The sequence below is a fragment of the Mobula birostris genome, chromosome 13 (genome assembly GCF_030028105.1).
Source record: "Mobula birostris isolate sMobBir1 chromosome 13, sMobBir1.hap1, whole genome shotgun sequence".
NCBI classification, from domain to species: domain Eukaryota; kingdom Metazoa; phylum Chordata; class Chondrichthyes; order Myliobatiformes; family Myliobatidae; genus Mobula; species Mobula birostris.
Genome location: NC_092382.1, coordinates 20,461,412 through 20,488,265, shown reverse-complemented (window position 1 = coordinate 20,488,265; position 26,854 = coordinate 20,461,412). Strand labels below are relative to the sequence as shown.

At 44.8% G+C, this 26,854-nt stretch overlaps 2 protein-coding genes across 4 annotated transcripts in view; both read left to right on the top strand.

Annotated features, from left to right (window-relative positions):
- LOC140207837 (uncharacterized) overlaps positions 1 to 26,854 on the top strand; it is a 268,940-nt gene that overhangs the window by 228,351 nt on the left and 13,735 nt on the right. The window lies entirely within an intron of this gene.
- LOC140208514 (NACHT, LRR and PYD domains-containing protein 3-like) lies at positions 210 to 26,686 on the top strand. Of its 3 annotated transcripts, XM_072277239.1 has the most exons (14): positions 210 to 312; positions 553 to 666; positions 6,691 to 6,842; positions 9,486 to 9,581; positions 12,093 to 12,374; positions 13,702 to 13,868; positions 15,774 to 15,945; positions 16,034 to 16,099; positions 20,155 to 21,880; positions 24,680 to 24,766; positions 24,922 to 25,092; positions 25,244 to 25,414; positions 25,572 to 25,739; positions 25,879 to 26,686. In XM_072277239.1, the coding sequence occupies exons 4-14, from the start codon at positions 9,572 to 9,574 to the stop codon at positions 25,964 to 25,966; spliced, it is 3,108 nt and encodes a 1,035-aa protein (XP_072133340.1). In that variant the 5' UTR covers positions 210 to 312; positions 553 to 666; positions 6,691 to 6,842; positions 9,486 to 9,571; the 3' UTR covers positions 25,967 to 26,686. The 3 variants fall into 3 exon arrangements, 2 of the variants coding, with proteins under 2 accessions (XP_072133340.1, XP_072133341.1); XM_072277240.1 differs by lacking the exon at positions 553 to 666 and having other exon boundaries at positions 213 to 312; XR_011888804.1 differs by lacking the exons at positions 210 to 312; positions 25,244 to 25,414; positions 25,572 to 25,739; positions 25,879 to 26,686 and adding an exon at positions 23,793 to 23,898 and having other exon boundaries at positions 321 to 666; positions 24,922 to 25,010.

Sequence of the window (26,854 nt, the reverse complement as noted above, 5' to 3'; positions counted from 1 at the left end):
ATGTGGAAAATGCGGCAGTGGGTCGGGCAGCGTGTGAGGGGCGAGGAGCAGAGTCACCGTTTCAGGTGGGAGTCGCTCAACACATCACGTGATCCCGCTTCCCACTCCTATTTCGACGCATATCAGTAGCATCTGCAGAGTTTTGCTTCCTAGGCCCCGCCCACGCACTGATGACGCGGCTATCATTTAGCAAGTACTCCAACCCCCGGATGGGCGGTTGGTTTTCTTTACGTGCTGTGTAGAATCGGATCGTTGGTGGGAAGCTGTGGACGGCTCACTTGTCTGCGGGGCAAAGAAATCAAGCTCCCTTCGGTGAGTATTGAGGCCGGTCCTGAGTGGGGAACGAGACCAAAAATTTCCCATCGGTAAGAACTGAGGTCGGTCCCGTGGGGCGTGGCCTGATATTGGGCAGTGAGGCCCGTTAACTTCCCCGAACTGACGGCTTCGTCGCGCTTCCTGGATGCAACCTGCCGGGGTCGGTCCGGGTTCTGGGACTTTTACACCGACCCGCCTGAGATGAGCCGTGCTCAGTACCTGTTGCTCTGATCCTAGGAGGGGCTCAGGTGGTGATGCTGGGACGAAACTCATCCGTTGAGTTGCACCGGGGGAACCTGTATCCCATCACTTGAATGATATGTATCAACCAACTTGTTCATCCTCTGTCCAGTATGTATCTCAATATATTTCAGCAATCTTTCTTGTAAACTTTTCCTACATTGTGAAGTGTTTTTTTTTACCACATTGAGTTTTCAAAGAGGTGTCACTGAATACAGCGCGATGTAGGGTAAAATCAGCCGTTATAATTTTAGTTTCACTGTTACAAAATGGCTGCAGTGTTAATCTTTGTCATAATGTAACGCACGGCATCTGTGGTGAGTTTGTTATTTCCTTTTTCGGTTAAATTTGGTGAGCCACTTCCTCCGTTTCCAGGGTAACAGCCCGTCAGAGCTGCTAGGGGTGTTGCAGATTTTCATATCTCTGTGGTCACCGCCTCTCAGCGTAGAGACAGTGGCCTCAGGAGCAAATGCAAGAGAATGACAGTGGCAGGAAAGGATGCTGTGAGCATTGACTGTATGGGATGTATTACACCAGAGTCGGAATGTACTCAGAGCTTACAAACTGGTGGGGGTGAAGGTGGCATTTACACAAAATTGTTGAGCAGTTCGGGGTGTGCCAAACAATTTGCAATCAGTTAATATTTGTGCAATAAATAGAGGGGGGAAACAAAAAACTACAGCTGTTTGCAATTTAAAGCAAGAAGAAGAAAACACTGGAAACGCTCAGCAGATCTACAGCATCTTGGAGAGTCCCACTTCTGAAACTGGGTCTTTCACTATTTCTCTTTTCACAGATGTAGCCTGATGTACTCAGTTCCCAGCATTTTCTATTTGATAATTTTACATTTTGTTCCTGCTACACTGTGGGAAACATGGCAGCCAGCTGTGCTGGGTAAGATCCCACACAGCACTCAGATGGTGATCAAATGTGCTCAGTTTAGCTGCTAGGGACAAGTTTAAGTGTATCTGCATCCTCTCACAATCTACTGAACGGTGAACCTGCCTGAGCCCCGGCCTCGGCAGAGGATCATTGGGTTCCAGTTTCACCTTAGTTTGTGAATCGGAAATGGCAGGAACACCGCGGCAAATTGCCGGCACCAATACATCCCAGGGGTGTCTGTGTGCGAGTTATATTGGGAAGGAGTCTCTGAGAATATAGAACTGGCAATGCACAGGCTGCAGTCCAGATTGGTAATTGTACAAAAAAATAAAGCGTACCAGGGGAGTTTGTGTGTGGGTTATGATATTAGGATGGAGTCTCGGAGATATGGAAATTGCAGTATACAGGCTTCAGTCCAGGTTGGTAACTGTACAGCTGGGATCGGAATTCCTCAGTCTGTAGTGAAGCTGAAGTTACAGCGTTTGGACTCTGGTTGTGGGGAAATCACCGTCTGCACCACTCAGTGGGATGTCATGTCTGTCAAGTATACTAGAGATTTTTGAAGAGAACTGTAAGGATAAATGAAGTTGGGTAGTGATGTTGTCCATGTGGACTTTGGTAAAGGTGAAGCCTCTGGCAAGATCCTGCATGCCAGCAGATCTGAAAGGTTGGGGCACGTGGGATTCACTGGGGATTGCAGAGGACGGTCAGACCAGAGTCTGATGATGAAAACATATTTAATGAATGGGGCTTGTGACGAGTGGAGTGTGTGTCAGTATTGAGACCTCTGTAACTCATTGATCATGCCATTAATTTGACATGAATTTACATGGCATGGTTAACAAGTATGACACAATATTCGGGAGTCTGCTTCAGATTGCAACAGGTCACAATCAGTTTCAAGGGGTCCTTAGGTCAGTTATGGAGATGGGCTGAGAAATGGGAGATGGTGCAACATGGACAATCAGACCAGGGTAGGACTGGTATAGTGGATGGGAGAGCACGGGGTGTTGTGGAACAGAGCGACCTGGCAGTACAAGTATACAGTTCACTGAAAGTGGACATACAAGTATAGAAGGGCGAAAAGAAGGTTTAATCATGCTGGTCTCCATCAGGCACGGCATTGAGTTCTCGATTATGGACATTATATTGTAGTTATATAAATTGTTGTTGAGACTACACCGAGTACAGTTGTGTTCACCCTATTGTAGGAAAGAGATTATCAAACTGGAGAGGGTACAGAAGAGATTGTTGAGGATGCTGCATGGACTAGAGGGCCCAGTAATACGGAGAGGTTGGCCGAGATATATCCTGATTCCACAGGAGAATGAGGGTGACACTGTAGAAGTTTATAAAAGCAAGAGAGAATATAGATAATGTTGTTGGTCGTGGTATTTTCCCCAGGGTTCAGGATTCAAAACTGATTAATGTCTTTCCAGTACACAAGTGTAAAGGAGAACAAAATAATTGTTACTGTGGATCCAAAGCAAGACAGAGAAAAACGATAGAGACCACATTAATAATAAAAAAAACAGTATACATACAGTATGATAGCTTAAAAATAATGATTGTATGTCCATAAGGTGGCGTTTGGCACAGGAGTGCCTGGACATATGGTGACTCTGTCATGTGACCGGCAACAATAAATATAGAAATCAGTCAGGTTTTATAAACAAACAAACATTTATTGAACTCTGCTCGACATTAATAAAAAAAAATAAACAAACAAAAACCTTAACCAGAAGTAAACTGCTGTGCGGCCATTTAACAAACCGCCAAACTCAGTATTAGTTCTTAAAGCGGTAAATGCGAACACAGTCTTAAAGAGGTAAATTGGAACACAGTTCTTAGAATGGTAAATTTGAAAGTCCAAGAGATTTATACAGTCAACTAGGAGAGGCGTTCTTGAAGTAAAACATTCTTTGAGGAGCTGATGTTCCTACTGGTCCCAGCCGATACCTGCTTGCGCTCAGGATTCACGATGACGAAAATAAAACAGTTGAAAGGAACTGTCCGTTCCCTCTGTAGAATAGACAGTGCGCAACGTTTTCTGCTTTAGCAGAGGCTATCTCATGCAGATCACTCTTTCTTGAATGAAGAGTCAATAATCGTCGATCCTCTCCAATACTGCCAAACGATATTAGCTTTACTCGACTCCTTCAGGTCAGGAAATTTTAAACTAGTGGTAGTGGATGTGTAGAGAGGTGGGTTAATGAGTGCAGGTGTTGATCAAGCTTACTGCTGAGGTAAAATAATTGTTTTGAGGCTGATTATCCTGGCATGGATATTGCGTAGCCTCTTCCCTGATGGATGTGACAAACAATCCATGACCAAGGTGCATGGGGCCCTTAATGATATTACTGGCATTTTTGCAGCATCATTATGTGTATGTGTGCCTGATGTCGGGTAGGCCTTGCTCGGGAGTTTAGATTTGCAATTGTGTGTGAGCAGTGTGTACAGTTGTGGTCCCAGCACAAGGCTGAGGGTCACACAGTTGAGTATGATGGGAAGGGAGGACCATATGTGAACCCTGACTGTCTGTCGTCTGTTGGTTAGGAAGTCCACCACCCAGTTGCACAGTGCTGTGTTTAGACGGAGGAGGAGGAATTTGTTCAGCAAGGTCAATGGGACAATAGTTTGAATGCCAAACTGAAATCCAGAAGCAACATTCTGACACAAAAGTTTTTGATTTCTAGATGTGTCAGGCCAAGGTGAATGAGAGATGCTTTGTCATCTGACATAGAGCCATTCGGTCGGAAAGCATATTGGTGAATGCCCAGTGAAAGAGGGAAGGGGTTTTTGATGTCCGTTTAAAGCACTCAATGCTGATTGGTGTCAGGTCCACCGGGCAGTAGTCGCTTTGTTCTCGATGTGTAGAGTTCTTTGGTACAGGCATGGTGGCGGTTGATTTGAAGCATGTGGGACCGGCAGCCTGGATGTGTGAAGTGTTGGCCATGGCTGTGAAGATTCAATGCGTTAATGTGCACACCACTCAGCTCTGAGGCTGTTAACTTTCCTGGCTGGCTTCTGTTGCATTCTTCGAAATATTGTTTAGAGTGCCATGGAGGTGGACATCACTGGTACAGTCAAGCCTATTTTTTCCTTGCGTAGTCTGTAAACCTTTGCTGCCCAGTCACATACACCTGGATTCGTTTCCCAGCCGATGGGCACAGATACAAAAGACCAGAAAGATCGGAGAGACCTGAGAGGTAGTCTCAATACACAGAGGTAGTGAGTAACTGGAATGAGCTGTTCAGTGCTTGCATCATTGGTTATTGACCCCAGCTTCAGTATTCTCACCGTGTTTGGAAATTCCCACTCACTCTCACCTGTCTGTGAGCAGCTGGAAATGAAAGAAACACTCAAGATGCTGGAGACCTGAAATCAACTCAGAAATTGTTCAAAGCCATTCTGACACAGGGTGTTAAACCTGAAATATTATCTTTCCACAGATTATCTTTATCCATTGAGTGTTCATTTCATTGGCAGCTTTTTAGTACGTTGCCTTGGAATGAGTTCAGTCTGTTGTGAAATGGTGCTGTGTGCAACTGGGAAACTGGGTTGAAACCTATCAAATAGAATCCCTGAATGTTGTAAATCTAGTCAGCTGCATCTTGGGCACTAGTACCCAGGACATATTTACGGAGCTGTGTCTCAGAAAGGCGGCGTCCATTATTGAAGACCTCAAGCAGCCAGGGCATGCCCTTTTTTCACTGTTACCATCAGGTAGGAGGTGCAGAAGCCTGAAGGCAAACACTCAGGAACAGCTTCTACCCCTCTGCCATCCAATTCCTAAATGGCCTTTGAAGCTTTGGACACTATCTCACATTTTTTTTAATATATAGTATTTCTGTCTTTGCACATTCTTAAACAATCTATTCAATGTACGTAATTGATTTATTTATTTATTATTATGTTTTATTTCATTTATTATTTTTTTTCTCTCACTCTGTGAGATTATGTATTGCATTGAGCTGCTGCTGCTAAGTTAATAAATTTCACGTCAAATGCCGGTGATGATAAACCAGATTCTGATTCTGTCTACCCTATCTGTGCCCTTCATGATCTTATAAACCTCTATCACATCTCCCCTTAGTCCCTGCCGCTCCAAGGAAAACAACCCGAGAATGTCCACCAAAAACTGAATAATGTTTGAATCTATTCTAACGAAAGATTAGGAAACCGAATCGTTAACTTTGTCCCTCTTCCCACAGCCCTGCCTGCTGAGCGTTTCTCGTGATTCCAGTTTCTCTTTAATACATTCACCCTGGAACACTTTAAATCTCCTGAAAATGGTCCAGTGCAGCAGCTCTCATTTTGTGAGAGTTGGTCAAAGAGTAGAGAAACCAGAGCTTTTCCCAGTCAGTTATAGTGGTACCAATTGTCCTGCTAATCCTGGAATGTGTTCAGTACAGTTATTGATAACAAGGTTCACAAGAATAAGGTGAGGAATAATGAGCTTTATGCATGAGGAGCATTTGATGGCCCTGGGCCTGTGTTCAGAGGGATGGTGGTTGGGGATTAATGGGGGGGAGGAGTTAGGGCGGAGGTGATTATTTACACCAAGCATGGATACATGAGAATGGAGATTGTGTCTTGATTAGACGGAGAGTCTGGGATCTGGGAGTGCAGCCTCAGAATAAAGAAACTTCACTTTAAAACTGAGATGAGAGAAATTACTGTAGTCAAAGGTTGGGTGATGTGTGGAATCTTTTACCACAGAAGGTGGTGGAGGCTATCGTTGGGTATATTCATGTTCTGGTTTGCTAAATAGGTTGAGAATTATAGCAGGGAATCAAGAATACGGTGTTGGGAAATAAAATCCTCCATGATCGATTGTGGAGCAGACGAGAATGATCCAATCATCTAATCCTACTCCTATGTATTATTACTTGCATCTTATACCATGGCTGAGTGATGACTTCTTTGTATCCCATCACAAACAAGAGAAGATCTTCAGATGCTGGAAATACAAGCAACACACACAAAATGCTGGAGGAACTCAGCAGGCCAGGCAGCGGCTAAGGAAAAGAGCAGAGTCGACGTACAGATGTTGCCTGGCCTGATGAGTTCCTCCGGGATTTTGTGTGTGTTCTTTTGTATCCCATGTCAGTTTTTTTTTAAGTGTGAGGGACAGTTATAAATTTCTTCACTTGGATAATTATATATGCGTTCAAGATTTAAATTTCAATGAGTTTAATGCTTTGTTATCCTTTGTATTGTTAACATGCTTCATTATCTCTCTGGTTAAAGTTAGACCTGGGCTGAAAGATTTATTGGAAGGAAAGCCCACGACTGGGAGAAAACCACAACTGAAGATGAGGTAACAGCACCAATGAACCGGGCCGAGGACTGAGAGCACCAACTGGAGAGAACCCATCTGACTCGGAGTTTCCATTGATTCAGTGAGGAGAAAGTTTGATGAGTTTTATTTACTCAAACACTGGTTCTTTAGAGATTGCATTTCTGTACCAAGGAAGGTAGGAAATAGCTGGACTGAGACCGAAGAAGCCTAAAAGTGCTTGAGATGAACTAGTGTCCCTGCAGCCTCGTTTGCTGGAGTTGCTGGAGTCGGATTAAACACAGTCGTTGTGGGATGGGAACCAAAATGTTAGGTCAGATGATGGAGCGGCTGATCTAAGGAGAGATGCAATGTTCAGATTGACTGTGGAAGGATCGGCTTTGGACAGGGCATCATTTGGTCAGTTGGATGGTTTGCAGTGTGTTTACTTCAATACAATTAGCATTGAGAATGAGAGTAACTTAGAACATGGTTTAGTACATGGATGGTACATGTTATCGCAATTAGACAGACTTGACCGTTACAAGGGCAGGATTAGCTGTTTAGTGCTCCAGGGTTTAGATGTTTCAGAATGCATATGGAGGGAGATGAAACGGGGACAAATGTCATTGCTAATCAGGGATGGTATCACAGCTACAGAAACAGAGGACATCATGTAGGGCCTATCGACAGACCCCGTATAGGTGAAAGTCAGAAAAAGTACGGGCAGTATCATTCTGGAAGTATTCTATAGGCCTCCACAAAGCCACTGGAATAATGAGGAGCAGATAACTTGACAGATTTTGGAAACGAGCAAATGCAACAGAGTTGTTATCATTGTTGACCTCAACTTTCTTGATGTTTATTCCCACCTCCTAATTCCAAAAGGGGATCATGTGGCACAATGTGTTGTGAAGGATTCCTGACATAGTCTGTGAATGGGCCAACTTGAGGAAAAAACATACTGTACCTAGTATTAGGCAGATGTCACAATGGGTGACCTTTTTGAAATAGTGAACACAACACTCCAACTTTTATCATGAACTTGGTCAAAGATAGTAGGAGGCGATACGAAACAGTATTGAATTAGTGGACGGATAATTACAATGGTGTGCGAAGAATCATGGAAAAGTAAATTGGGAAACCATTTTCTGAGGGAAATGCAGAATGGAACTCTGGAAATTATTTCAGGAACATTTACATGGGGTTCTGGATAAATCTGTCCCACAGGCAGGGAAATAATGTTTATACAAATGAACCATGGTTCACAAGGGATAACGGACATTTAGGTAAGAGGAAAACTGAAGCATTATTCAGGTTTAGGAAGCAACATTTAAGAAAGGTGCTAGATAATTATAAGGGAGCCAGGAAGGAGGTAAGAAAGGATTTAGAGGTCGAAGGGGACTTGTAAACTCCTTGGCAAGCAGGATCAAGGAAAGCCCCAATGTGTTCTACACGTGGGTGAAGGAGAGGAGGATAAATAGGTTGAGGGTAGGACTACTCAGGAGTGAAGATGGATACGTGCCTGGAGGATGGGGTAATAGGTGAGTTGCCTAATGAATGCTTTGCTTCAGAGTTACCAAGGAGATGGACAGTTATTGTGACGTTGTCATAGGAGCACGGCAATGTTAAAAACAAGAGGTGCTGTTGAAACTTCCAATATACACCACGTTACTACAGGAAGTGAGAGAAGAGTTCACAGAAACATTGACAATAATTTTTGTGCTCTCTCTGGCCAAAGGAGTAGTAATGCAGGATTGGAGTATGGCAAATGTTTGTTCCCTAATTCAATAAATGTAATATCTATAATCCTGGGGATTACAGAGCACTGAGTGTTACATCGGTGATTGGCAAACTCTTGGAACAGATAGCTGGGGACAGGATTTTTGAGCATTTGGAGAAACATTATCTTACTTCGGGTTGCCACTTTGGCTTTTTGATGCTGAGTGGAGAAAAGTGTAGGGGAGGTGCCAGAGATAATTTTCCACAATATGCGACAGTCATGCACCGACATTTCAATCGACAGAGTCTGATCAGGAGTCACTTTGGGATTGTGCATGGAAAGTTGTATTCGACAATACTTCTTAAGATTTTGAAGATGAGTATCAATGAGAGTAGGGAAGTGGATGTTGTACTTTGGGTCTCCGCAAAACCTTTCACAAGATGCCACCTGGCAGGTTCGGCTGGCAGATAAGGTCCCATGCAGTCCACAGATAGAAAGTTAGATGGATTCAGTATTATCTTGAAGGTAGCAAGCAAAGAGTGGTGTTTGACGGTTTCCTCTCGGGGTTGAGGTGGGTAACGAGTGGTGCGCCGCAAGGAATGGTAAATACATTCCAAAAGCGGCTCGAGCGGCAACGGTTACATGCAGAGGTTGGTGATCATGTGGAAGGACCTGCCAGAGGAAGTGGATGAGGCAGCACAATTGTGTAATTCCAGAAGCAGTTGGGATGTGTAGCTGGAGTCAAGAGGCCAAAATGGAAATGGGTCCAACGCAGGAAGTTGGGACTATCTCGGTGGGCACTGTGGTCGGCAGGGTCTCTTTGGGCTGAATGGTCTGTATTCGTGATCTGCTGCTCTGTGACTCCTTCTGTAGATGCGCCAGATATCACTGGACAGACATACAGATATGGTGCGGAAGTTGATGGAAACGAGGATGGTTGGCCCTAAACCAACTGCTGCTCTGAAAGAGGGGATGGAGATAGTGTCATATTTGCAAAGTAATCGTAATCTCACTGACTCACTGTCTGCTTGTTGTGTAACTCAGGGCATCACCAGCAGGTGGAGCTGTCCTGCACCGCGACCAAAGTGTAAACAAGAAGACGACAATCACAATCGTCAGTCAGAACCAGAATGGCTACAGGTACGTTCACTAGGATCTTTATAATTAAACTTCTGTCGCTCTTGTGCACAATAGTTCAGATGACGAAACTTACATAAATGCTAACAGGCACAGAAAAGTTACATCAAACAAGGTCACTGAATCCCTTGGTAAAGAAGCTTTGAGTAATGAATCAGTCCAACAGTTCAAGTGCAGCGACGTGACACCGGTAATCGTCGAATCACTCCGCTCACCGCGCAAAGATTCACCTGAGTGAAAGGAGCAGGAGATCGGTAGCCGAACTGAGAACATTGCCAGCGTTGGGGATAGCTGAGGATCAGGAGACAGATGATTGTAAATAAATGTGTGGTCTGCTTCAGTGTTTTAATACCCCAATGAATGTCTGGGCTGTGGACAAATGGTGAACGTTGTTTTCTCAAAATACGGTTAAAGAGCTTCAATGCTGATCTGGCACTGGAAATACAAAAGAGCAGAAGACAAACATGGAATCAAAGAAGGCTATTGGGACAAAGTAATGGCATTGGTGAGTAGGATTAAAGTGAACGCCGTGGAGTTTCAAGAGGGGAACTAGAGCGGGTTACACGCAAAATGATGGAAGAGCTCAGCAGGTCAGACAGCATCTATGGAGGGAAATGATTTTCTCTGAGAAAGAAAACGTTCTCATCCGATTCAATCTTTTGTAATTGAAATTTTCAATCTGCACTCTCGCCAGTACTAATGCATCCTTCCTGTAGTATTGTTACCAGCACCGCACGTGTTATTGCAACTGGTCCAACCAACAGTTTATAAACTTGTCAGAAGATCTCTCTGCTCCTGTATTCTGTGCTGCAGCTAATGACGGCAAATATGCTAACTATCGACTCCACACATTGTCTACCTGTAATCTCAGGAGTATTGAAAGATCAAAATTCACTGAATTTATCATCAAGGTATATGTATGTCACCGTATTCATGTCCTTGCGGGCAAGCCAGACAATTGGATATGGAACGGGCGAGGTGGAAGGGATCAGACGGTTAATAATAGAGTGCTATTCAGTTTGGAGGCTTGTGTCCACTGGTGTGGATTGGTGCCGTGTCCACTTTTTGCTCTTTATATTAAAGGTTTGGCAGATAAAATTAATGTCGTTCATTAGTTTGCAGATGGCAGCAAAATTGTTGGGAATTGGGGTTATGTAAATTTACAAGGAGACTGAGACGAACATGGAAAGTGCTCCAAGGAATGGTTTCACTTTGTAAAGTTACCCCAGGACAGGAGTTGCATGGTAAATTGTAGGGACTTGAAAAGTATTGTGGGGGCGGGGGGGGAACAAAGGGTACAGATGCACGATTACCTGGAGATGTTCATACAGGTAGGTAGGGCACAGGATGGATATCATTGTGATGGAAAGATTCCTCACGGGACTGGACAGTGCGTGTGTCAAAGCAATGGTCAGTCTGTGATCTAGGGCACAGCACACTGTATGTCAAAGCGTACGGAGAGGATGTTGTCCAGGGGATCCGACTGTTTGTAATCTGCGTGATCTGTGTGTGACCCTGGGGACAGGACAGTGTGTGACTCAAGGCAATGATCAGTCTGTGACTCAGGGGACCGGACAGTGTGAGATTAGAGGTAATGGTCACTTTGTGACCCAGGGGACCAGACACTTTGACACAGCGGACGGAGAGTATGTGATCCAGGGGATTGGGCAGTGGGTAATCAGGAGGCTGATCTGTATGTGACACAGGTGACTGGACAGTTTGTGACCCGGGGAGGGGAGAGTTTTGCTTGTGGAAAATAATCTCAGTGATATTTCCCAGTATCACCTGACACCGTTCCATTAAGATCCCCTGGACATCAGTGTGTTTAGTTACTGCGCAGCCAGTGACCAGTATTACTGTGTCTATCCTGTTCTTTTTTTCTGGGAGTGAGTATGTCTGGTCACCGGCTTTCGGGATGGTCACCTGGCAGGAAGAACGGTTCACATTCACCTGTACAGTCCCACTCCAAATCGGGTCAACCAGTCTTGGCTCCATCGTTTGATGGCTCTGGGTCTGTACTCGCTCAAATTTAGAAAGTTGTGGGTCGGGGTGGGGGATTCTCATTGAACCCTTTTGAATGTTGAAAGGACTAGAGAGAGTAGACGTGGAAAGGATGCTTCCCATGGTGGGGAAGTCTGGGATAAGAGGACACAGCTTCAGAATAGAGGGGCATATTTTTAAAATAGAGACGCGGAGAAATTTCTTTTGCAGGGGGGTGGTGAACTTGTAGAATTTGTTACCACAGGCAACTGTGGAGGCCAGGTCTTTGGGTGTATTTAAGGCAGGGACCTGAGGGTTCTTGATTGGTCACGGTATCAAAGGTAACGGGAAGAAAACCGAGAAATGGGGTTGATGAGGGGGAAAAGACCAGCCATGATTGAATGGTGGAGCAGAATCGATGTCCTAATTCTGACCCTTTGTCTCATGTTCTTATTGTCGTCACCCATTGTGAATTCTTGGTCTGCTCGGTTCTAGATCACTCTAGTATAAACTGCAATTCATCATTTATTTTAGGTGGGTTTTGGTTATGGAAAGTATTCGGGAGGTTTTTACCAGGCCGCTCATCGAGGGAAGATGATTGGGACACGGGAAACAATGCACCAAAGCAGGGTCAGATTGAGAGCAATGTCCCAGTTGAATGCGGTCCGGCCGCAGCGGAAGTGGAACAAATTCAGCCCAGAGACAGTGACGTCAGAGACACTGAGCAGGACCCTGGAACCAGCACAAGTGAGGCGACTGTCTGTCAGCTCGGAAGCTCATTAAACACGGAATTGTCAAGTCCCCAGCAAGGAACGGGTGAGTGAAATATGAGGGTTATGTGTTTGCAAAATGCGAGAGGGAGGAGGGAAAATGTGACGGGTGGTCAGAGGAGAGGGGAAATGTGTGGGTGTGGTACATGTGGCCACACCTGTTAGTCATTTCAGCCCTGAGTAAAAGCCTCTGGCTCTCCACATTATCATTGCCTCTCAACATCATATACACCTCTATCAGGTCACCTCTCAACCTCGGTGGCTCCAAGCAGAAATGGCCAAGCTCAGTCAACCCATTCTCATAAGGCGCGTTCTCCAATCCAGGCAACATCTTGTAAACAACACACGTAAAAGTTGCTGGTGATGCAGCAGGCCAGACAGCATCTCTAGGAAGAGGTACCGTTGACGTTTCAGGCCGAGACCCTTCGTCAGGACTAACTGAAGGAAGAGCTAGTAAGAGATTTGAAAGTGTGAGGGGGAGAAGGAGATCCAAAATGATAAGAGAAGACAGGAGGAGGAAGGATGGAGCCAAGAGCTGGACAGCTGATTGGCAAAAGGGATATGAGAGGATCATGGGACAGGAGGCTCAGGGAGAAGGAAAAGTGGGGGGAGGGACACCAGAAGATGGGCAAGGCGTATAGTCAGAGGGACAGAGGGAGAAAAAGGAGAGAGAGAGAAAGAATGTGTGTATATAAATAAATAGCGGATAGGGTGCGAGGGGGAGGTGGGGCATTAGCGGAAGTTAGAGAAGTCAATGTTCATGCCATTAGGTTGGAGGCTACCCAGACGGAATATAAGGCGTTGTTCCTCCAACGTGAATGTGGCCTCTTGTGTTGGCGGTACAGACAGCATTGTGCAGAATTGTTAAGGACATAGATATAGCTCGGGTGCTAAAGATGTTTGTACAATATTGTAGCAATTTTATGCATAGGAGCGTTCTGCCGCCAAAAAAAAAAAGAAATAAAAATGTGTGACCTGTATGAGTGATAATAAACTTGACTCTAATTCGGGTTTCTAGAGTGGACTGAATGTGCAAAGTGACAGGGAGAGGGGACCCATGGTTTGAAAAAGGTAAAGGAGAGAGATCAGAGAGAGATTCTGTAATGGCCAGTAAGCCAATTGTGTGGAACAAAATGGCCGTCTCAGGTATCTCAGTGGGGGACGTGTCTGCACCCGTGCTACACTCCACCCTTGGCACTCCTTCTCTACCACATGTCCCACACCCCTCCCATTTTCTGTGCCACGTATCCCACTCCACTCCTGCAGCGCTCCACATACACTATTCCCAACATCGTTCGCTCCCCGCTGGATCTACCAACGCGCTTTCCGCTCCACGTTGCACAGTACTGTATTTCCCACATTTCTATCCCCAGATCCCAAACATACGTTCTCAGATGTCCTGGCACAGTTCGACGATTATCAACTGCTCCATCTGACAAATTTCTACTGGAAGGGACTGAAACCTGCAATGGAAAAAGGAGTAGAAGGACTCAGCTTGAAGTTGAGACAGGAGCGACATTTTAGTGGACTTGAACACGAGGTGAGTGGGAGGAACAGTTTGGGTTCCGTTTATTGTTAAACCACTGGACTAAAACTACTGGGGTGAGCACTGGCAACTGTTCAATCACTGGTTCAATCTCAATTCATCCACCCAAATGTGCTGCACTCAACAGTGCCAAAGGAAATGGGTTTTAGTGAATCAGATACAGAAATTATAGTCTGATTGAAGCATCCATCAAGACCTTTGGTCATATTTGGATTAGATTCATTTCTCCGCAACAACGATGCAAATGCCCATTTTTCTGCTGTCATTTGTAGATGGACACCCTGCCCACCACATCGATATTGTCACATCACTCCCGTACACAGCCAGATGCCTGAAATGTCATGGCCCTAGAATTCGAATCACACACCATGAAAAGGTGCCATATGGCTTTAAAACTTTCCTTTCGCGTGCTTATCCAATTGTCTTCGAACAACATTTATTAGCTTCAAACAACATTTATTACCAAAGTCTGTCTACAGCATACAACCTTGAGGTTCCATTTTTTACAAGTATCAAATATATATAATATAACCTATAAATAAAAACTCATACAATATAGACAGTCAAACACTCAGGCTGTGGAAATATAAGACAGAGCAGGTCGTCCACGCACCAAAAGTAAACAATTTACACTCAGCACGTGAAGCATAGAGATCACCAAAATGGAAAGTGATTACTCGGCCACGGAGCCAGATTCACTGCTGGAGCTGGTCCTCTAGCCCAGATACCAGCTGCAGAGGTGACTAAACCCCGTGAGCAGCGAACTAGACATCGGCCCGCCTTTCGTTCCCGTTCCTGTTGGCAACATTTGAACCATTTCAATATGGCCAGCCGGTTGAACATGCTTATTCCTCGCTCTCGGGCCCGTGTCCTGACTCTTCGTTTGTCCAATAATTTCACTGCAGCAATAGTCAATCATCAATCCATTTTCATCATTTAAGCACAAGGACCCCCGCCTCGATACGACCCAAAGTTCACACCAGCGATGCCCGTGGCGGACGTGTACAACCGAGACATTAGCTCGCCGAATCGCCACACGTGCCAGATCGTAGAGTCGGTTCAACAATAGCAACTCACAACTGAACATTACAGGTTGCTGATTGAAGTAATCGTAGTTCAGAAGGATTGTAATTGATAGAGTAGTTAGAGTTTTGTTTGCTGCCAGTAAAACGTCGCTGTGTTTCACCAGCTCCATTTTTCCAGGACACTGTGAATGCACTAATGGTATAGAATCTGAGAACTAAGTCGGTGGATTCACATTAGGTCAAGGCACATCAGCCCAGGTCAACCGGAAGGATCTTCTAGGACAGTGAATACACTAAACAGGAATTTGCGAATTGTCCCAGAGACTAGTTGAGACACAATCCAAAAAAATGGAACATTCTCAACTTTCCAACTGTGGTATACATCAATAGGGGTCTTCACCGGAAGTACTTGTAGGTACGGAATGGTCACACTGAGCATGTCCATGTCAATTCCATAATACTAATAGAGAGAGACCCAGACCAGAGAGCAGCGCAAAGCTCTTGGTCCATGGGCCAATGGGTTGTGCAGCAGCAGTAGAATTGTAACGAGCTGTAATCGACGGGTTAATGCCCCAAGGTCTACCTCACATTGACATCTGCAACACAACCATGTAACAGGGCCAGTGGGGTTATGAACGAATTTGGCAGAGGAGATTACCTCACACCGCGGCAATAATACTGGAATATAGATGTCTTCATTTCTTGCTTTGGTTCTAATGTCTGAACCCATAGATTTACAGAAAGGACCAGGAGTCGGACCGGTGGGTGTTCGTATGCTTTTAGGCCGTGTAACTAATTGAATGTCCTATCAGTGAGCAGATATTTTCCTCTTCATTCTGTGTCTCCGCCCGCTCTTCACTGTTGTTCTTTACAGAAAGTCACTGAGCTCGTGGAGTGGGGAAACCGGACGGAGAGTTGTACACTCCTCCTCAGTCTGGTGATGGAGAAAGGCGTTCAGGCCCGGAGGGTATTGTGGGAATCCTTTGTGGAAATGAGGAAGGAGTTACCAAAGTTGGAGAAGATACTGAAGGAAATCCAGGAACTCGGTACAGTGAAATAATACACTCTGCCCTAAATCCGATTGAAACTTTCCTGATTTAACAAGGTTTCATGAAAGCTTTTCGATGTCATCAGGTCCTGATCCATTTGAATACACGAATATCGCCGGAGGCTTTTGTGAGCTATCCTCGCAACTGAAGGGTGAGTGATGAAATGAACGTTTCAAGCTGATTACTCGACAGAAATGATGTTGGACTGCGATCGTTCACAGATTGCAGAAACTGGGTGTCCAGGTGTAAGTGTCTGTGAAAAGGAATGGTCTTGTCCGGAAATAACTATCTGCTGATGGGCATTCAGAGTTCTCGCTACAATTCAGACCATTTCCAACGACTTTGTGCAAATAATTTAGTTCACTATTTGGACTATCCAGCCGTAAGCATCACTCAGGTACCTACACATAGCAATTGACAGCTGGCAGCTCGTTCTATGCACTGTGATCCTCTGAGCGAAGAAGTTTTCCCGAACGCTCCCTTTAAAAGTTCACCATAGCCGCTGGTTGTAGTCACACCCATCCCAGTGGAAAAAACCTGCTTGCATTTTCCCTATTCATACTGCTCATAATTTTGTATACCTCTGTCAAATCTCCCCTCAGTCTTCTAGGTTCCAAGGAATAAAATCCTAAACTAATAAACCTTTCGTTATAACTCAGGTCCTCCAGACCCAGCAATAGCCTTATGAATGTTCTCTGTATTCTTTCAACCTCATTTAGATCTGCTCTGTAGGCAGGTGACTAAAGATGCACACAATAATGCTAATTGCGCCTCACCAATATCTTATACAACTTCAACATAGCATCCCATGTCAATACTTCGATTTATGAGGTCCAAAAGTTTTCTATTTGATCCTATCTCCCTGTGACAGCACTTTCAGTGAATTATGCTCCTGTATTCCGGATCCTCTTGCTCCTTGGGGCTCTGCCGTTCACTGTGTAGGAACCTGGATGGTTCTACCAAAGTGAAACTCATCGAGCAGGTCTGGATTAATTTCTATCTGCATCCCATATACTCCAGATCCCTCTGCTAGTCATGACAGTCTTCCCAGCTGTCCGTCACACCCACAATATTGATTTCATCGCTAATGTGCTGATCCAGCTAGTTACAGTATTATTCAGATCTTTGATATAGGTGACAAACAACAACGGACCCAACACCGATCCCTGCAGGATCCAGTCACAGGCCTCCAGTCAGAGAAGCAACAATCAACTGCCAATCTCTGGCTGATCCCACAAAGTCAACACCTAATCCAATTTATTAACTCATCTTGAACGCTGCGCGACTGAACCTTCATGACCGATCTCCCATGCGAGATCTGGTCAAATGCCTTACTAAAGTCTCTGTGGACAGCATCGACTACCTTTCCTTTATCAACTCTCCTGGTTACTGCCTAGGAAAAGAAATCCTCCATAAGATTGATTAGACATGTCCTACACACATGAAGCCATGTAGACTATTCCCAGTAAGTCCATGTCCAGATGTACAGGTCAGTCGGTCAGCTGGCCGAATTGGTGTAATTGGGCGGTATGGGCACCTGGGCTGGAAGGGGCTGTCACTGTGCTGTATCTCCAAACCTAATGAAGCAGTTCCTTCAGCCCGAGTCCCACTCAGTACAGTTTGCTCGAATATTAAACTATAATTCATTTAATCCACATTACGACCGTGTAGGTTGTTGGTGCACCGTAAAACTGCCGACAGCCCTGGCTGGATCTTAACACACAGGGAAGTACCATGTACTTCCTAGAGTGTCCTGATACAATGAACCTCTCTTGACTTTAATATATTCACAAAACACTTTTGCGGTTTTCTTAAGCATCATCATGTCATATCCCAGACTGCTCTCATAATTCCTTTCGTATTCTCCTCTACTCTTTCCAGAATAATCTATTTTTTTAATTCTCTACATCTGAGAATGCCTCTCTTTATTAGTAGATGCTTTGATGTTCAAACTTCCTTACAACTTGCCCTTTTCCAGCCCACGGGGACATATTGGCCCCAATCTCCCGCTATTCACTTCCACATGGCCCTGTTTTACTGGATGAACAATTACCTTCAATCGTCTCCGCTGTCATATACACTCGAAATCATTCCTCCTTTATGAATGTATATCCAATCCACCTTTATTCCTTTCCCTGACTGCTGTGAAGCTCAGCTTCATTATTAACCTATCTAAAATGCCTTGGCTACAAAAAAGAGCAGGCCAGATCTGCCCTTGTCAGGTATTACTGTCTAAATGACTTTGTCAAAGTAACCTCTCTTCAACGCACTTTAAATTTTACCCCCTCTCCAAGCGATCCCTGTTTATCTTGGGGAAATCAGAATCCCCGGATCCTTCGACACTCTTAACATCTCTGTCTGATTGATCTACTCCACTATCTCTGCTGACTCTTCAGTGGCCTGTGTTATAACTGAATCAAAGTGGACTCACCTATTTCAGAAAAGAAGGAACTAAGTTCGTTTATAAGATGGCTTTCACTTCACAGTTAAATAGATGAACACTCTCCTAAAAAAAAGTAAATATTTTGATGGAGATGTCCTCTCAGATTTGTTACTCTTGTTTATTGTTCATTACGTTAATGGGCAGGAGCTGGGATTCTAACTTGACGCTGGTGAACATGTTAAACAATAACAAAGTAATTTGCCGAGAAATTACTTTGGTCAGAGTGTGGTAAAAATCTGTGGACTTTGTTGCCACGAGCGGCTGTGGAGGCCGAGTCATTGGGTGCGTTTAAGACAGAGATATAAAAGTTCCTGATTAGCCAGGGCATCAAAGGGTATGGGAACAAGGCAGGGGAGTGGGGATGACTGGAAGAATTGGATCAGCCCACGATTGAATGGTGGAGCAGCCTCGATGGGCCGAATGGCCTACTTCTGCTCCTATATCTTATGATCTTATAATCTGATATTGTGCAACCAGGTGCAGTTTCAGAGACGGAAATCAGAAGGGGAATAGGAGAGAGCCATGGTCCAAATAAATCAGCGAGCAAGTAAAGAAATCCAAATCAATATAGACCACCTCTCAGACTCCCAGTGCCCATGAAAATACATTCACTTCCTAACGACTCAATTTGTACAACTATTTATCAACCATGCAAGGCAATTGACCACAGTTCTGCTAACTTGATTGATGGGAGAAAATAGATGCTTATGATATTTTCGTTCATCTCGGTTTTAAATGTCTCCAAATTATTTTGCAAACTGTAAGACTGTTTTTTCCTTCTTTATCGGTTTTTGTTTATTACATTGCAATGCATCCCAATAGCTGACCAGCTTATCGGCCAAAGAGAGAAAGTAAATGCATCTGTCAGCTGAAATTCCTCATAACATACAAGCTCGTTCGATTTCCTCTGCAGTGGATCTTTGCCAGTGAGCTCATATCCATAGTTGCCTGGAATATTCCATATGAATTTTCTCTAGAAATTCACCTCACATGTATTTTTCACATTCTGTCCCAACTGGCGTGTGCAATATCCCAGATAACAACTAGTATAATTAAGGAAGTTCTGGGAGAGTCTGAGGAGTTTGAGGAAAAGTACAGTACATTAGAGTTCAGATCCAGGGCTGTCAGTGGAATGTGTGGAGAAGCAGCGTGTCTGAACTGATGGAGCCAATGTGGCCTTGCTGGGACAGATTACAGAGACCGTGACGAGCATAAATAGTCTGTGAGTAAACACTGTTAATTCAAAACATTAGTGAGCGATCTCAGTGCAGGAAGATGAGTGTGCTGTTGCCTGATGGGGGGTTGCTGAGAGTTAAGGGACGGGTATTTTCAGACAGGTTGAGGATGATGAAGGACGAGGGATGAGAACACCAGAACGTCACAGTGGTTCGTAGGAAAGTGTTGTCATGAACGAGATTGTGGAGTCATTAGTGATGATATTTAAGGAAGCACTGGGCATCAGAAAGAAGCTCTGTAAAACCCACATGTACAATAACTTGGGCAGGTGGGATATAATTTAAAAAAATCAGAAGGAAAGTTAACCTTCACTGTTTGCTGACGATCAGATTGTACAACTCCGGTATTTTCTCGGTGGTTGATTACCATTGTGTCCGTTGCCCGTGAACCAGGTTTTATAGTCAACACTGTCATCCATAGAAACTTCCAATTCTTGAAATATTAGTACAGAGATCCAGTTGCAGTTTTCAAGTTGTGTTTTTTGACAAATGTATGTGGTAATCATTTTACTTCTTTTCGCATGGAAGATGTTCAGCAGAAACACAAGGAGACTCTGCGGACACAAACTGAAACACTGGGAGTGAACACCATCCTGATGAGGGAGAAGGTGAAGGTTTTCCAGCTGGTTGACCGATACGCTGAGCTCACGGTCATTTCTACTGTCCGAGATCGGAGACTGGTGGAACATGAGCTGCTGGCAAGAGGCAGAACCCATGAAAAATTGAGAAAGAAACATCTCCATGTAGAGCTGGAAAAAATCCGGTCGGATCAGCTGATCCAAAGCAGCTTTTCCCACAGTAATTCCAAAGCAGGGAGTTCAGCTGCAGTGGCTGGAGTCGCGGGGATCGGCAAAACAACAATGGTACAAAAGATTGTTTATGACTGGGCCATGGGGAAAATATACCAACAATTCCAGTTTGTCTTCACCTTCAAATTCCGAGAGTTAAACACTATCAATTGTATAATAAACCTCTCGAACCTGGTGCTGTTTTTTTACCCTTACCTGAGGAATGTTCTGGAAACACTGTGGAAGAACCCAGAAAGTTTGCTGTTTATATTCGATGGATTGGATGAATACAAGGACAGAATCGATTTTGCTGACAGTCGGAGAAACACAGAATCTCAGTACGCTTGCACGGATCCTGAATTCCAGTGCAAGGTCTCTGACATTCTGTACAGTTTAATCCAGCACAAGCTGCTCCCAGGGTGTTCAGTGCTGGTGACCACACGTCCCACTGCGTTACATTTATTGGAAAAGGCGAAGATCAGTGTCTGGGCTGAAATCCTGGGATTTGTTGGTGAGGAACGGAAAGAATATTTCATCAGGCATTTTGAAGATCAGACAGTGGCAGAAGCTGTTTTCAAACACGTGAAGGAGAACGAGATCCTGTACACCATGAGCTACAACCCCTCCTACTGCTGGATCCTCGCTCTGGCACTGGGCCCCTTCTTCACACGAAGAGTCAGGGACCCGCAGCGAATTCCCAAGACCATTACCCAACTATATTCCTACTATATTTACAACATCCTGAAAAACCACGGCCGTGAGATTGAGAGACCCCATGATGTGTTACTCAGGGTCAGTCAGATGGCCTTCAGAGGAGTGTCCGAGCAGAAGACTGTATTTACAAGTGAAGATTTGATCCACTACAATCTGCAGCCTTCCCGGTTCCTGATGGAGCTTTTAGAGAGAGAGGACTCTTCCCGGTGTGTGGTGTACACATTCCCACACCTCACAATCCAAGAGTTTGTAGCTGCAATCGCACAATTCCTGAATCCACATCCCGGGGATATCCTGAAATTCCTCACCGAAGCCCACAACACGATAGATGGGCGTTTTGAGGTATTTCTCCGTTTTGTTGCTGGTCTCTCCAACCCAATGACAGCTCGGGGCCTGGAAGAGTTTCTGGGTCCGTTTCCTCATCAAACAACCTGCCGGGTGATTGACTGGGTGAAGGAGGAGGTTAAGCGCCAGAGTGGAAACACGAGGAGTGAAGCTGGTAAAAGGAGCCTCCTGAACACATTGCACTACCTGTTTGAGTCTCAGAATCGTGGACTGGCTCAGGCCACACTGGGATCTGTGAAAACACTTTCATTCAGTGGAATGACACTGGCCCCGATTGACTGCACGGTCCTGTCTCATGTCTTCGGGCTCTGTGATAGAATAAAACACCTCGACCTGTGGAACTGCCACATTCAGTGTGAAGGAATCCAGCGGCTGGGAGCCGGGCTGCACAAGTGCCAGGAGTTGGGGTAATTCCATTTAACTCTCACTCTGAGCTGTGAAACCGTTACATTATGTTGTTTCAATGTACAAACCCTATATTCAGAAAAGTTGGGATATTTTCCAAAATGCAATAGAAACAAAAATCTGTGATATGTTAATTCAGGTGAACCTTTATTCAACTGACAAAAGTACAAAGAAAAGATTTTCAGTAGTTTTACTGACCAACTTAAGTGTACTTTGCAAATATACACAAATTTAGAATTTGATGGCTGCAACACACTCAACAAAAGTTGGGACAGAGTTAAAATAAGATTGAAAAGTGCACCGAATATTCAAGTAACACCGGTTTGGAAGACTCCACATTAAGCAGGCTAATTGGTGGCAGGTGAGGTATCATGACTGGGTATAAAAGTAGCGTCCATCAAAGGCTCAGACGTTGCAAGCAAGGATGGGTCGTGGCTCACCCCTTTGTGCCAAAATTCATGAGAGAATTGTTAGTCAGTTCAAAGGGAACATTTTTCAACGCAAGATTGCTGAGAATTTAGGTCTTTCAACACCTACAGTACATAATATTGTGAAAAGATTCAGAGAATTCAGAGACATCTCAGTGAGTAAAGGGCAAGGTCGGAAACCACTGTTGAAATCCCGTGATCTTCGAGCCCTCAGGCGGCACTGCCTAAGAAACCGTCATGCTACTGTGACAATTATAGCCACCTGGGCTCGGGAGTACTTTGGAAGACCATAGTCACTCAACACAGTCTGTCGCTGCATCCAGAAATACAACTGGAAAATGTATTACGCAAGAGGAGCCATACATCAACTCTATGCAGAAAAGCCGGCGAGTTCTCTGGGCCTGAGCTCATCTCAGATGGACCGAAAGACTGTGGAACCATGTGCTGTGGTCAGATGAGTCCACATTTCAGTTAGTTTTCGGCAAAAACGGGCGTTGAGTTATCTGTGCCAAAGATGAAAATGACCATCCAGATTGTTATCAGCAAAAGGTGCAAAAGCCAGCATCTGTGATGGTATGGGGGTACATCAGTGCCCACAGCATGGGTGAGTTGCATGTATGTGAAGGTACCATTGACTCTGAGGTGCATATTAGGATTTTAGAGAGGCATATGTTGCCATCAAGGCGAAGTCTGTTCCCGGGACGTCCATGCTTATTTCAGCAGGACAATGCCAGACCACATTCTGCACGGGCTACAACAGCATGGCTTTGTAGACACAGAGTGCGTATGCTTGACTGGCCTGCTGTCAGTCCAGATCTATCTCCTATTGAAAATGTATGGTGCATTATGAAGAGGAGAATCAGACAACGGGGACCACGGACTGTTGAGCAGCTGAAGTCTAATATCAAGCAAGAATGGACAAAATTTCCAATTGCAAATCTACTACAATTAGTATCCTCAGTTCCAAAACGATTAAAAAGTGTTATTAAAAAGAAAGGTGATGTAACACAATGGTAAACATGCCTCTGTCCCAACTTTTGTTGAGTGTGTTGCAGCCATCAAATTCTAAATTTGTGTATGTTTACAAAATACAATTAAGTTGGTCAGTAAAACTATTGAAAACCTTTTCTTTGTACTTTTGTCAGTTAAATAAAGGTTCACGTGAATTAACATAACACAGATTTTTGTTTCTATTGCATTTTGGAAAATACCCCAACTTTTCTGGAAATGGGGTTTGTAAATGGATTTGGGTAAAACTGTAGTATAACAGATTGTGAAGAATTTTGAGAAATTACCAGGGGGTCGGTCAGTAATTTCCTAAGGAAAGTAAAGGTCTGAGTTTCCTCCTCAGGAGATTTTGGAGTCATCATCAGATCAGTGAACAACGGCCATTGGTTTAATGGTAGTAAATGACTGGAATGGCTGTTTCTCGCCGCCTGTGACACATTTATTGACAATGTTCCTTCTCGATGTTACTAATACCCAGACAGACACTGAATGCGACAGGTGCACCAAGGCTTCAAATCCCCTTCCCGGTGAGGGACAAGAGAGGGACGGCGGACTGTCTCAGAGAGAGGGTGATAATTACCTCGGTGAGATTGTCCTCCCCTGCCCTTCCCTGTGTCCGGCTATCACCACCAGTCTACCTGTGTGACCACCAGATACCCAGTCCCCATGCGGGCACCTCCTCTCGATCGTGGGATCAGTTCAGACCCATCCCCCCCATGTAATCTATTTCTGCATCCTCTCGTCTTGAGGGGTTATCTTTTCCCGTTGGTTTCCTCCTGTGCGATTTCTTCTCCATTCCCCTTCTTCCCTTAGGGATATCTCTTTCCCATCCTCCTTCCTCCTGTGGGATCTCTCTTCCTATCCCTTTTCCTCAGGTGCATCGCTCTACTTCATCCCCCTTCCTCCTGTTTGATTTTTCCTATCCATCCCCCTTCCTCCTGTGGGATCACTCTACCCAATTCCCCTTCCTCCTGCTGGCTCCGTCTTTCTATCCCTTTTCCTCAGGTGGGGTCGCTTCCACCATCTCCCATCGACACGGTCCCATTCTCAAATCTTCCTCACTGTGGGACTTTCTCCCACCCTTCAACCCTGTCCCTTATGACTCTCTCACATCAGGAACATTTTGCTCACAGTCGGCCAATGAGTCAGAATGTGTGGAGTTATCAAGGTCATACCAACAGGCTAAATTACTGACATTCGGTGGATACCCTGGAGCTGGGCAGTGAGGGACACTGACAGTGCTGGGAACTCCGATCAGTGATTTACTGAAGGGTTTAATGTTTCCTGATATATCCGAGTGAGAGAAATTCCGTCAGACCCACGGATTGAATCACTTTGTTCATCAATTTGTCTGTCTGTGCTTAGACTCGGGGAGAATAAACTAGGAGATTCAGGAGTGAAACTGGTGTCTGCGGCTCTGAGGAACCCGGAGTGTAAAATACAGAAACTGTGGTAAGTTCCAGACTGTGGGAGATTGTGTTTACAGTCACTGGGTGCCTGACACTGAACATTAATGTGATCAGTAATTGTGTTACTGATAAACACTGGGGATTTGTACCGTCTCCAGTCTCTCTGTGTCCTTCACCCTCACTCTCTCTCATCTCCAGGCTGGAGAATATCGGTCTCACAGATTCTGGTACCGAGGATCTCGTCTCCGCTCTCAGTACAAACCAATCACTGACGGAGCTGGATGTGAACGGAAATAAACTGGGAGATTCAGGGGTGAAACTGGTGTCTGCGGCTCTGAGGAACCCGGAGTGTAAAATACAGAAACTGGTGTAAGTACCAGACTGTGGGAGATTGTGTTTACAGTCACTGGATTTCTGACACTGAATATTTATATGATCAGTAATTGTGTTACTGATAGACACTGGGGATTTGAACCGTCTCCTGTCTACCTGTGCTTTACCATCTTTCTTATATTTGCAGGCTTATTGACGTCGGTCTCGCAGATTCTGGTGCTGAGCATCTCGTCTCTGCTCTCAGTACAAACCGATCACTGTTGGCGTTGGACCTGAATAAAAATAAACTGGGAGATTCAGGAGTGAAACTGGTGTCTACGGCTCTGAGGAACCCAAAGTGTAAAATACAGAAACTGGGGTAAGCACCAGACTGTGGGAGATTGTGTTTACAGTCACTCGGTGTCTGACACTGATCATTAATGTGTTCAGTAATTTTGTGTTACTGATAAACACTAGGGATGTGTACCATCTCCTGTCTCTCTGTGTCATTCACCCTCCCTCTCTCGTAATTCCAGGCTGAACTGTATTGGTCTCACAGATTCTGGTGCCGACAATCTCCTCTCCGCTCTCGTTGCAAACCAAACACTGACGGGGCTGGATTTGGGATTGAACTCGCTCACAGACCGATCAATCCCCGCTCTCCGCCGCCTCTTACTGACTCGTACGAGTCTGGAGTGGATCTGGTGAGAGTCTGTGTTAATGTTCAATGTGATAAAACATCCACAGATCTGCGGGAAACATTATTGAAACATTAACCCCAGTCTCCTGTTACTGACACTGTTGTGTAATCTGTTTATTTCCTCTTCATTCCATCTGTTTCAGGCTGGTGAGAAATCAGTTCAGTGAGAGCCGGAGGAAGAAACTGAGCTCTCTGCAGGAATCTAGACCTGGACTGAGAGTGATCCTGTGAACATCTGAATTTGTGAACATCCCCGCCCAGGGGATGGGGACATTTGTCCAATTCGCTGCCCTCCCCTTTAATCGCCATGCTCCCGGGTTGATAGCCAACCATTCCAAAGGACTCCAGCTCCACTCCTTATCACAGTCATGAAATTCCAACGGAACTGCTTCCACCGGATTCCTGGGTCCGGATTTCTTCCTAAAGGAGACCCTGGGAAATTAGGCAGTCAGGAGGCATCCGGGGGCGAAGCTCAGTAAAGGACATCAGTCCCTGGATTGATTATCTGGCGAGAAGGTCACTCTGCTGAGGATGATACATTCAGCAGTGCAGTCAGTATAATGATGTTAAATTGACAAAGACCTCGGCAGTGACCCTGCATCTGCAGCGATCTCGGACACGGCCCTGAAGTGTGATTTTATAATCATCGGGTCCCCAATGCAGAGTGACGGTGAGAAACGGGACTGATTATTCAACCGGTCACTCGACGTCGCTGGTCAGTTAATTGTGTGTGACTGTGAGTGAATCGGGAACAGCTTATTTAATCCCGCATGTTAGAAGTTTACACTGTTTAATTTACTTCTCTCATTAGAATCAGTATCAGGTTTAATAGAATATGTCTTGGAATTAGTTAACATTGTGGTGGGTATAAAATGCAATACATGACAACAAATAAAAATCTATACAGTATGTGCATGTATGTATATTGAATAGTTAAACAAGTTCTGCAAAAACAGAAGTAAAAAAGTAGTGAGGTAATGTTCATGGGTTCGCAGTCAATTCAGAAATCGGATGACAGAGGGGAAGAAGCTGATCTGGAATCGCTGAGTGTGTGCCTTCAGACTTCTGGACCTCCTTCCTGACTGTAACAATGAGAAGAGGGCATGTCCTGGGTGGTGG

What these genes read in the sequence shown, in the direction of transcription:
- LOC140208514 (XM_072277239.1), top strand. An exon ending in AAGTCCCCAGCAAGGAACGG is followed by an intron (nt 12,375 to 13,701) that starts GTGAGTGAAATA and finishes TTCTATCCCCAG; the next exon opens with ATCCCAAACATACGTTCTCA. An exon ending in GCTATCCTCGCAACTGAAGG is followed by an intron (nt 16,100 to 20,154) that starts GTGAGTGATGAA and finishes TTCGCATGGAAG; the next exon opens with ATGTTCAGCAGAAACACAAG.